Below are 12,197 nucleotides of genomic sequence, written 5' to 3'. Positions count from 1 at the left end.
GCTCTGGCTTGTCCTTTCTAAGGTACCTGAGGCGGCAGATGTGAAAGTGTCCCATGGGCACAAACTTCAAAGGGAAGCCAGCTAATGAAACAAAACCGTTCATCCAACAATTATTCACAAACAGAAAAGGTTTAAATAGCCCCAAACATGAAAGGTGGTTCTTTGATACCAAATAAAGTTTGGTTAAAGGGGTTCTATCTGAAACTCTATTTTTAACTCTCTTCTTAGTCTTTGATTATTTGCCAAATGGAGCATTTTTTTTTGTTTTCACATTAGCATTTTTTGGGCATACTTTGAAGTACTTTTCTGAAGTAAAAAGACACCAAGCCTAATGTGTTTCCCCCATCTTCTTCTGAAGGAAAGCAGTTCTTTTGCCCTGAAGCACTCGGTACAGATACAACTTTCCCTGGGGGAACCATCGAGAAAGGAAGTGAGCATACAAGTCTTCCCTTTGACCCTTCACACATATCTTCGTTCTGTACATGGAGCATTTGGCCAGTTTGTTTGCAATTACTGTTATAGACTCCCAGGTCTGCGGGGGGTGGGGGAGGATGACAAACTTGAGACATCCTGAGCTTGCACTGCAGCCAAGGGGAGGCAGGGTTTTCCAATGTCTGGTTCAAGTTTGCCACCAAGAGATAGTCTATACTGCCCACTGGAGTTCAACTTAGCACAGATATACTGAGGTAGGAACTCTCAGCATAAGGAAGAAGCTTCCTACCAAAAAGTGTGGGTTTGTTGACTCACTGGGTACAAAGGCCTCTCTACGGATAGATGTGCACATCGAGTGGCTATGAGTATGTCTACCACACCCAACACGGCTTCTGCTAACCTAGGGGCTGGAGAGATGACAGTTTTAGTGGGAGAGACAAAGGGAGGAATAAAATTGTTCCCTGGAAGCCAGGAGAAAATTTTTCTTTAGCACATAAACATACACACAAAAGCAGGCTGGAAAATATTCACAATGAATTCTTTGACACATTTTGCAAAGCATTTAGAACTGTTGATCTAAACAGTTTGGAAACAAATAAAAAGGACTTCAATTTACTGGGATGGCTAGATTGCCTGTGTGAATGTTGTTTATGGAAATCCGAATGGGCCCTGACATTGAATATGCCTTTGTCAGAAAATGCTTGCTTTGAGTATATACTGGAGTCATCTGTTTTATTCAGACAGAGCAGAGCAGAGTGATAAGGCATTGCTTCTGTCTATCTGTCTGTCTCTGTCTCTGTCTCTCTGTCACACACACACACACACACACACACACACACACACACACACACACACTGTATGTGCTGCTTCATGTACACAGAACAAGGCATGCACATTTTGTGAATGGCCCGTAGTGATCCACGATTGTTATGAGCAGTGCAGGGGACATCATCAATAGGAACTCTCAACATAAACTCTCAGAGCCTTTAGAAACTAAGCTCAAATCGGGTGGGAAACCGGTGTACTGCCCTAGAAGAGGAGGACTTTTGAGTTTGCTCTTCTATCAGGGAACAGACTTGCCTGAAGCTGTCCACATTGATCTTCCACAGGACCAAACACAAACACTAGAGACACTGCCTGACATCCAGAGTTTGGTCCTCATAATGAGACAAAACAAAGAAGAACAAAGAAATCAAATGTTTCCTTAAGGCCAACACACAGTTATGTCTATTTTATTTAAGTATTTATTGGCTTTCTCCTATTTAATAATAAATGTCCCTTCTTCCTTAGTAATGGATCGCAGTTTGCTCCAGGGAAGTAAAGTGTTCCCATCCCTAAAAATGAAAAACTAAACAAGCCCTCACTTTTCAACCTCAGTAGCCTACTAGATGATCTAATTATGCTCAACAAGAAACAAATAAATATCTGTGGGGAGTAGAAAGTTCTTTTCTCATTTAAAAAGACCATATCTCTTCCCTTTCCTTCTTCCCTGACTCTTGTCTCCATTCCCCCTCTTACAAGAAACATGAGGGAACTATGGCAACCAACCATCATGTATCCAAGAGGCAACATAGGAGTCAAGTAACCAAATAAAAGTTGAGTTGTTACTGACATGGATGCTGACCAAACACCAGCATGTTTTTTCTCCCCTCAACTCTTGTTTAAGAAGAATAAACCAACAGAGGTGTTTGAGTCCCTGTCCTGTGAGAGTTGTCATGATCACCCCCTTTCCTCTGCCTTGAGCACCTGACACACACAGGAGTCAGGTGGAAGAGTCAGGATGTGGATACAATAGAGGGACTCCAATGGGATTGCGGACTAAGTAGCAAAGCAATGCGCACAGGATGCTGTTCGCCTCTGCATCCTCTCTCTCTCTCCGCTTCTCACTCATTCACACACACATTTTCTGCCCATACCTCCTTCTTTCATGAAATGTATGGTACAACTGGAGTGGTTAGAATGTTCTAAAATAGGAGGCAGAAAAATCACCAAGGCCAAGAAAAAAATTATATGGTAATTACCCTTTGAGAACAAACTGAGCTTTTATATTGAGAAGTTCTGGAGAGTTTCCTCATAGGTAGACTGAGCTTTTCCCTGTCATCAATTGCTCTTCCATCAGCAGAAGGGGCTGCAGGGATTTTAGGAGGACACAAGACAACAGATGTCTGCAAGTCAGGAAGAGAGGCTTACCCAGTCTGACAACACCTTGATCTTGGATTGCCGCCCTCCATCACTGTGAAGATTACCTTTCTGCTATTCAAGCCAAGCAGGCAGCAACAGTCCTGTGGCATGGCAGACCAGGCTGACCAGAGAACCCCCAGGGGCTGTGCAGCCCACCTCTCCCTGCTCAAGGAATCCGTTCACTAAACATTTGTGCTTTGATTATTTTGTGGATTGAGTCCAAGGCTAAGTTAGAAATTAAGTCTAATTGCAAATTAGGAAAGAGTTTGAGACCTTCTCCTTAGGAGGAGGGTGGGAATTTCAGAGTATTTTTGATTTCCAAAGGGACATTCTGAGTGAAAAATAGACCTTGAGTCCAGAGAAGAAAAAGGGGGAGAGTATGGGAGGAAGGGAAATAAATACGATCAAAACATGGCGTTTGCAATTCTCAAAGGATAAATTAAGACATTGTTAATATTAAAAATGGGAGGAAAGGGCAGATTCCCTCTTGCTTTGCATTAGTCTTTATTTTGATCATCTGTGATGTGAGTGTCGATGGTGAAAGATCCAGGAGACAGTGAATGAAACAGCCCTGAGGTCTGCCCTGGAAACACGTTGAGAGTTTGGGGGCACAGAGAATGTGGAGAACTAGTGGGAGGCAGAGCTTGAGGTGTGGGGTGAACACAGCCTGTGGGAGTGGAGAGGTGGCTCAGTGGTTAAGTGTTGTGCTTCATAGCGAGGATCAAGTATCTATGGGAGGTAGGCGCCCAGGTGAGGGGATGGGGTTGCAGTAAGAGCAAAGGTGAGACAGGGATCTTCTCAGACCCTGGCTTTATTCTGCAGCATTTTCATCTCCAAGCACATGGAGGTTAGGGGCCTCCTTCCGCCCTCTGTGTCATGGCTGTCCTTCTGCCTTCTTTAAAAGCGGTAGGAATAGTTTGCTGCACTAGGTAGTCTCGTCTCTTCATAGTTTCACTACTCAAATATTTCCAGAACGACGAGACTAGACTAGATGGCTTCACATGCAGGAACTAATACTGGTTCTGGGGGTAGGGACCCGCGTGGCCATGGATGGAGCTAGGATTCCTCAACATTTAAGTACATGTGGCTTGATTATGAGGACAATATAATTAAGTGGTCTGATGGGGCCCAGCAGCTAGATATAAAAATCTCCCTGGCTTGGGGTCCTGCCCTCACTTAAAGTGTTAACAGGGTCTAGCTCCTACCTGGTGTGCTACTGCTTGGGAAATACCCCAGTGGCAATCAAGGCTGAAAAACAGCCTCCTAGGGATTGAAAGAGCCCAATGCCCACCCGGCATGGACATTTATAAGTGAACAGATTGATTTCTTTATATACTGAAGAACTCTTGAAGGTGGTGGAGTTCCGTTTGCTCGATTTAATTCTAGTTTTGGTTTCAAATGTATCTTTTAGGACACCTGGGGTCCTTATCAAACAAAATGCCAATTCCTGAGATGGACTGAATCAGTGTGAGGGGAGGAAGGACCCAGAAACCTGCATTTTCAACACATCCCTAGTAAGCTGACGCTGAGTGACAAATGAGTGCCCGAGGGTCACCGCTTTAAAGAGAATGTTCAGTGCATGGGGTGCCTTTCTTCTGGACACGTTTCTACAGTGTTCTGAAGAAACTCTTTATGTAAACTTCCTTCTCAGGAACTCTGTAGCCCCAGTCATGAGCTTACTTTGTTCAGAAAAATGAACCGAGACGGAGCAGAGCGCGTGATAGGCACTTCCTGTCAACTGTTCCATTCATTCAAAAGGTTCTAAGAGCAGAGACACTGGCTGCTTCCGCTGGCTGGATTTCTCCATGTCTGCAAAGCTGGTGGAGAGGCTTTCTGGAATATTCCCTACCTGTGAAGAGGGCATGGTAGTGGAGGCCCTTCTCCTTGTCCTGGTGGGAGCAGACATCAAATAAGTAGGCTTTGATGGGCCCATCGATGAAGTCAGCAGAAAAATCGAAGAGAACCACACCTATCATGGTGATGCTTATGGCCCAGACCAGTTTCTGCCTCGGGTTAGCAACCAAAGCTAAAAGAAAAACAAACATTGGTCTTCTCAATCAGGTTTTAGAACAACCCATATATTTTTTAATTTCACTTAAACTCTCATCGAACCGCCTTGCTTTTGGTTTCGTTGGCTGGGTTTTACATCTAAAAATGGTGCTTTTTTTCAAGTTAAAGTAGCAATTGGATGCCTAGGAAAGACAAACACATAGGCAGAAAGTAAGTTAGTGGCTGCCCAGTTCCATTCCATAGGAGAAAATGGGGAGTAATGACTAGTGGTGACTTTCTTTGGGGAGGGGTATGAAAATATTCTAGAAATAGAGCGGTGATGGTGACTCATTCTCGGGATTGTTCTAAAAAGGACCAGGTTACACATTTTATCAGAGTATTCTGGGATTTTAACAACATCTCCTTAAATTAAAAATAATAACAATATGAAATAACCTGAATAAAATTCTTCAGATCCCAGCTCTGGTGATGGTTACTCTCCGGGGCATCCCCTTTATGCATGTGCAGACCCACAGTTGTACAGAGGTACACAAACTCTGGAGTTCCTGACTGCCATCCTAACTGTTTTGTCAAAATACACATTGCTGGCCTCATTTCCCAGGACTCTGACTTGGCTGGTATAAGGGACGGAGTAGGAGAGCTTGTAGCCCTGTAGCCCTTGGATACACACTTTGGAATGACCCAGACTATTGAAAACCATGTCCATCTTCAACCGACCCTCTCCGGTTCCTTTGGTTTATGGAGATAGCCACTGTGGTACTTTTAACACATAAGATTCACTCTATCGGTACACTCTATCCATCTACCTAATCTGTCAGGAATGACATAGATGTTTCCCTGGCCTACAGTTTGTTAACCTAAGAGTGGTGTGTAGGATACGAACATGTTTGAAGCATTGCAGTATAAAGGTAAGTGAAAAATAAACATATCCTCTCTTTCTTACCTCCAGTACATATCTTATATTTCTTATTTACATCTTACATTTCTGTACATCCTCCTAAATATAGACAAATGGTACCTGCTGGTGCTGTATCATACTCATTCATTCTGCTGGCATAAATGGTCTTAAAATATGTGGCCCCTCATGATTTTTTTCCCAATGTACTGCCACCAACTACATAGACGTTAGTAGCTGATTTGCAGCTAGAAATATTGCTTTAACGCCAAATTTGGTGTTCAGGATTTGCAATGCAAAAATGCTCCCAGAGCTGACAGGCCTGTGTCCTGCACCAATTAAAATGTTAAGCACCCAGAATTAAGCCTTGTTTTACGTAGCAGGTGGTGTGTTACAGAAGCTTATAGCTGGACAATTTAACAAAGTCTTCCATGAGGCATAATAGGTTCAAAAATCCTTCAACTGATAAATAAGTAAAAATAATTTTAATAATATAATTCGATGAAGTAGATATAAGTTCAATCCTATTTAAAAACCTCACAATAATAAAAGGCAGTGTCGTGATGGTTCCGGAAGCAAAAGTCCCTCAACCACAGGTTTGGGGTCATTCAGAGGTAGGAGGGAGGTCACTGCAGGCTGGACGAGGTCATTAGTTCTAGCCATTTTCTATTAGGCATTAAAACACGCTGATGGCATTTTAACCCAGCACCTAACTATTGGGTCTGTCCGATCCACTTACCTGATACAGCAGCATCTCCATTGAGGTACAGAGCCATTCCCAAGAGCATCATGACACCCAGAGTCAGGATGTAGGGTCTCCGGCGACCCCACCTGGCTCTGCAGTGATCACTAGCTGACCCTACCACAGGCTGGAGCAGGAATCCCAGGATGGGACTAAGGAGCCACACCATGCTGTACAGACTCTTAGGCAGGCCCACGCTGAGCAGAACTGGAGTCACGTAAGCTGCCTCCACCGCATAGCAAAACTCTCGGCCGAACATGGCCATGCTGTGCATGACGAGTCTCCCCGTGGATCTCTTGGGTTGTTCCGCAGACCCAAAGGGGCAATCCTCAGCTAAGGATTGATAGGCACGGGTGTCAGTTGGCCCATTGCTTCCACTCATGACCACGGAGAGGGTAACTTTCCAGCGCGGTCCTCAGATTTGTGCTCCAAACCGGGTCTGACATGAAGCCTGTCTGAGCAGCCAACGGAGATGGGGAGGCTGGAGGAGGGGCTGAAATTCTTTCATGCTCCAAGATCACAAGTTACGATGAGAAGCAAAGGGGGCGTTGGCACTCAGAAGCATGACAGAGATTAGCTGTTGTGAGCCCTCTGGGTCCTTAGAATGCTCGCGTTTTTCTAAAGATTGTTCTTCACTCGGCCTCTCTCTCTCTCTCTCTCTCTCTCTCTCTCTCTCTCTCTCTCTCTCTCTCACACACACACACACACACACACACACACAAAATTGCACACTTCTTAGTTTCATAGTTTTAAAATAATAAAGTTTCTTTATACAGAGACTAAGTTAAAATGTAAATAATTGAATAATTTCTATACACTTCTTTCTAGAGATCTGGATATTTTGTTTTCCTGAACTCACATTTCTGGATATTCTGTTTTCCTGAATTCACATTTTTTCTGGATATTTTGTTTTCCTGAACTCACATTTCTGGATATTCTGTTTTCCTGAATTCACATTTTCTGGATATTCTGTTTTCCTGAATTCACATTTTCTATCCAGGGCCTAAAAGACAAATTAACTAGAGTTAAATCTGCGGGGCACCCTAGCCTTCACCCCAATCATTAGCTGCCACATAACTCTCGAATGTTTCTCTCGAACTTGGTGCATTTTCTGTATTTTTACAAACTTTATTAACTAGCCTTGCTCTTCAGGACAGAGATAAGGTCGATTTTGGTCATTATGGCATCTCCAGCATCTAGCCTGGCACTTCCTAGCCCCCCCCCACCCCAAATATTTGCTAATAAATAGAAGTTGAATGAATAGAGTATATATAGTCTGTTTTGTACCAGTCACTGCCTACTTTGCTTGGCCCTATGGGACTACATTTCCCAGACTTCCTTGTTCTCTGACTTCTAGGTATATTTGGGCAACAAGAAGCTTTGGTGAAAAGCCAGGGGCAGAAGAGAGAGAAAAAAGAGAGTATATCCCAATTTTCTTCATTCTGGGATATCTTTGGCATTAACTGAATGTTCATCTACCATCTATTAGCCACACTGGACTGCTGGGTCTCCTTAACTCTCCATTGTTCCTGGAGCCGTAGACATAGTCCTGGCTCCTTGATTCTCGGTTCTGCTCATACCTGGATGACCTCACTATGTTACTTATTTCTCATAATGGTGTGTGTGTGTGTGTGTGTGTGTGTGTGTGTGTGTGTGTGTGTGTGTGTGTAGAGAGAGAGAGCCTGTTACTATATTTCTAATTACTATATTACTAATGTTACCGTATTACATTGATTTTTTTATCATCAATGCATTCTTCTAATTAAATTTTCTCTGTTTTAAAGACCAAGTGAGTCACATTTACCTTATTGGACCAGGCAGGGAAAATCTTTTAGGAAAAATGAGGCCTTTAAAAATAGTTCAGGAGTAAGACATGGAGTCAGAACCTTAAAGATTAAATCCTTGGTGCTCCTCTTCTTTGCTCTTTCTAGGTATGATCCTAATTTGATGTTCCTCAAACTGTGTAGCAAGGCACCCACACATTATTCACAACTCAGTTGCATAGCTCAGAATATTTAAAATTTGAAACCAAATCAACAGTAAAACAATGTCTTGGCAGCAAATTTGAGGCAGTTCAAGCTTTCATGGTGAGACCACTCTATAATCCTGCAATTTCTTTTTTGTGAAGCTGGGTTTCCAGGTTTCCTAAAGTCATTGTGAAGAAGGAGGAGGAGGAAGAAGGAAGAAGGGAGGAAGGGAGGGCGGGAGGATGGAAGGAAGAGCAACCTATACATTGTATAGGAGGGGCCTTGTTGTCTGCCTCCCCAACATCCATTCTCCATCTTGACAGAACTTGGGTTAGATTCTAGAACTGTGTGGCCCTCTCACACCTCAGTGTGTCAGGAAGGTGAGCCTATAGCAGCTTTAAAAACTGGGCGGTGTTACGCAAGGATTATCTTACTGATCTGCCAAACATTGGTGTAAGAACGCCAATGATTGCACCCGTCAGCACACAGGACAAGGTTGATTCAGGGTCCCTGAGACCTTCTCTTCAAGGCTGCCGGCACCGGCCTACAGAGGGCTAGGCATAGAGGGTGCAAAGCTTGAAGAATGGGAAACTGCAGGGAAATGGGGCTGGAGGGACTCCATGCAGCTCACCCTAGAACTCCTTGTTTCCCTGGACTCTGTTGTAAATCAAAGGTACCCATTTAAACACACACCACACACACACACACACACACACACACACACACACACACACACACACACACAGCATTTCCTGAAGCTGAAAGCACCCTGATTTATGCAGGGAAAAATTTTGCAATTTTGTAAACGAACAAATGCAATGTCCTTGTTATTGAAGTCTGGGTTAAACCTGAAAGAGTATGGACACAGATAAGTGGTCTGGATGCACCCGTCACCTGTTTCATGTGATCTGTCCTTGTAATTTGGGGTACCTCATTACTTCTCACATGGTACCAAAATATATATTTAATAGTACATTCAGCAATATAACTCCTTTCCCCCAGGTTTCCCTATCCTCGGTTACCTGCTTCTTTCCCATTCTTCTCAAGGCTCATGCCTCTTCTTTTCTGACCAGACTCTTATAGATAAATCTTCACTTTTTCACAAAGACAACTTTTCAAAAAAAAGAGATATAAAGTATAGAAATTTCTACACAGAGTTTTAGATCGGCAGAAAGCAGAAATCACGTGTTATTAACATGCTACTAACTTTACTCATATAGTTATTTTTTTTAATTCACAATCTACCAAAATAGTTTCTCACTCACTATACATAGTCACCTAAAGACAGAAATCAACATCTCACCTAATTTAATCACAGATTTTAACCAATTTGCATTTATTGTTTCCCTAACTAATCCACTGAACAGAATCTTTTCTGGGAACATATTGTAACAGTAACCACGATTTGATGGCCTCTTACCTCTGAAACTTAGCAAAAGTAAATCCTCCCCATATTACCTATCTCAGTATTGTGGCCACAACAGGAAGCAAAAGCAACTAAGTAAGGTGACATCTTGGAGTTTTTTTCTCCATCTTTATTAACTTGAGTATTTCTTATTTACATTTCAATTGTTATTACCTTTCCAAGTTTCCGGGCCAACATCCCCCTAGCCCCTCCCCTCCCCTTCTATATGGGTGTTCCCCTCCCCATCTTTCCCCCATTATCGCCCTCCCCACAACAATCATGTTCACTGGGGGTTCAGTCTTGGCTTCCCCTTCCACTGGTGCTCTTACTAGGCTATTCATTGCTACCTATGAGGTTGGAGCCCAGGGTCAGTCCATGTATAGTCTTTGGGTAGTGGCTTAGTCCCTGGAAGCTCTGGTTGCTTGGCATTGTTGTTCATATGGGGTCTCAAGCCCCTTCAAGCTCTTCCAGTTCTTTCTCTGATTCCTTCAACGGGGGTCCTGTTCTCAGTTCAGTGCTTTGCTGCTGGCATTCGCCTCTGTATTTGCTGTATTCTGACTGTGTCTCTCAGGAGAGATCTACATCCGGTTCCTGTCAGCCTGCAATTCTTTGCTTCATCCATCTTGTCTAATTGGGTGGCTGTATATGTATGGGCCACATGTGGGGCAGGCTCTGAATGGGTGTTCCTTCTGTCTCTGTTTTAATCTTTGCCTCTCTATTCCCTGCCAATGGTATTCTTGTTTCCCTTTTAAAGAAGGAGTGAAGCATTCGCATTTTGATCATCCTTCTTGAGCTTCATGTGTTCTGTGCATCTGGGGTAATTCGAGCATTTGGGCTAATATCCACTTATCAATGAGTGCATACCATGTGTGTTTTTCTGTGATTGGGTTACCTCACTCAGGGACAACTTGGAGTTTTAAGCTATATATAGCCATGTGGATGCTTTCTAAAAATGCAAATCTGTAGTAGCGCCTTGGCTCACTGCAGTCAATTTTTGGGAGCAGGGCACAGATTCTGCATTGGCAAATAGCGTTTTTGAGAAAACAAAACCAAATAATGTTTTTGAACTAGATATAAATATTAGAGCCATTATCCCAAAAGGTCATGGGCTTAACAAAGAATTTGTAAGCCATAATAAAAAGCAATTCCTATTCTTGGATATATAAACAAAGTTCAATTGGAATATAGCAAAGATCCTAACAGAAAGAATGAATAATTTCTGAGCCTTTACAATGTGTCAGGCATTCCAACGCATTGAATTAGATGTCATAAGGGACAGTGAACTTTGAACACATGGCCTTTCTGACCTCACAATTCATATTCACTGTACAAAACCATTCTAGGGTGAGAAAGGCAGGAAGTTTGACAAAGAAGGCTGCATTTGAGCCAGCGTGAGTTTGCTAATGAGTGGCAGGAACAAAGTGGGTATTGTTAATTCTGGAAAATGATGCAGTGCAGGGAAGAGAAGCAAGAGGGACGGCGACATACGGACATTTCGGGTGGTCGATATAGGGAGCTGCAGGGTAGGAGTTGGGGATGGTATTGGTGATCTCAGGAGACGTTTTATTGGTATTTATTATTGTTGTTAAGGTTGTGTTTTATCCTATAGGAGAACAAAACCACTATTGCAAAATTCTGCAGGGCTAGAAAGGCTAGTCATGGATCAAAAAATTTACCAGAAAGGCAGCAGGACAGAAATAAAAGCAAAGTAATGGTGTCAGAGGTGAAGACAAACGGAAGTGAAGACAAACCGTTGGGAGGGAGACGAGCGGGGCGGGTGTTGGAGATGGGGAATGAGGGTGGATATGATCAGGATACATCATGTACACAAATAACAATTTTAAAGAATAAATACATCTTTAGAAGAAACCGAGCATTTCCAAAGACTTAGGGAGCCACTAAGTGACGAAGGCTTAGGTTGCTATGGAAATCTCTATCACTGGGGAGGGAAAACCATGACCCCTGACCCAAGGCCAAGTCTGACAAAGCCATCAGCATCCTTTGAAGCTGTAAAGAGATTTCCAGAGATGAGCAGCTCACGCTGCACCTGGAGCTCATCACAGCTGTCAGTCACGGCTGTCACTGATGTCACTGATGCTCAGAACACTGTCTTCTGGATACTGGCTGTGCTCCTTATTGCCTATGGATACCCCCTTACTTATCTGCTTAAAGGCACTTTTCCTTGTGGTTTTCGAGAGGTTAAGCAGGACTTTTGGGAGTAAATGGAAACATGATCAGTACAGAAGCTGACACTGGTGGGGAGCTGAGCAGATCTGCACTGGGTATAGGACGGTTAACTAAGGAAAAGGCCTGAGGCCAAGTGATGGAGAACAAACCTCCAGGATCTCGGCCACAGCAGCCAGATCAGTGATTGGAAGCAGGGTTTATAAAGGAAACTTCAAGACCATTCGCTAACATCGAGCAGTGAATGAAAGGGTTTGACTTTTTTTAAAAACATTTTTGTTACCAGTAGTGCCCCGATATTTCAAATGCATTAGAAATGTTATTTAAATAGCATTTAAAGGGTTTTCTAGAAAGCTTTTACAACTTAAAAACACTGTTCAC

At 43.1% G+C, this 12,197-nt stretch overlaps 1 protein-coding gene across 1 annotated transcript in view; it reads right to left on the bottom strand.

Moving 5' to 3' along the window:
* Slc45a2 (solute carrier family 45, member 2) overlaps positions 1-6,751 on the bottom strand; it is a 32,610-nt gene extending 25,859 nt beyond the window's left edge. The window contains exons 1-2 of the mRNA NM_001107653.1: positions 6,258-6,751; positions 4,463-4,639 (exon numbers count right to left, since the gene is read on the bottom strand). Of these exons, the coding sequence (NP_001101123.1) occupies positions 4,463-4,639; positions 6,258-6,642 (562 nt within the window). The 5' untranslated portion in view covers positions 6,643-6,751. The remainder of the gene's footprint in view (positions 1-4,462; positions 4,640-6,257) is intronic.
* Positions 6,752-12,197: the final 5,446 nt, after the last annotated feature.

The sequence above is a fragment of the Rattus norvegicus genome, chromosome 2, assembly GCF_036323735.1.
Source record: "Rattus norvegicus strain BN/NHsdMcwi chromosome 2, GRCr8, whole genome shotgun sequence".
Lineage (NCBI taxonomy): Eukaryota > Metazoa > Chordata > Mammalia > Rodentia > Muridae > Rattus > Rattus norvegicus.
This window is presented reverse-complemented; position numbering and strand designations above follow the sequence as displayed.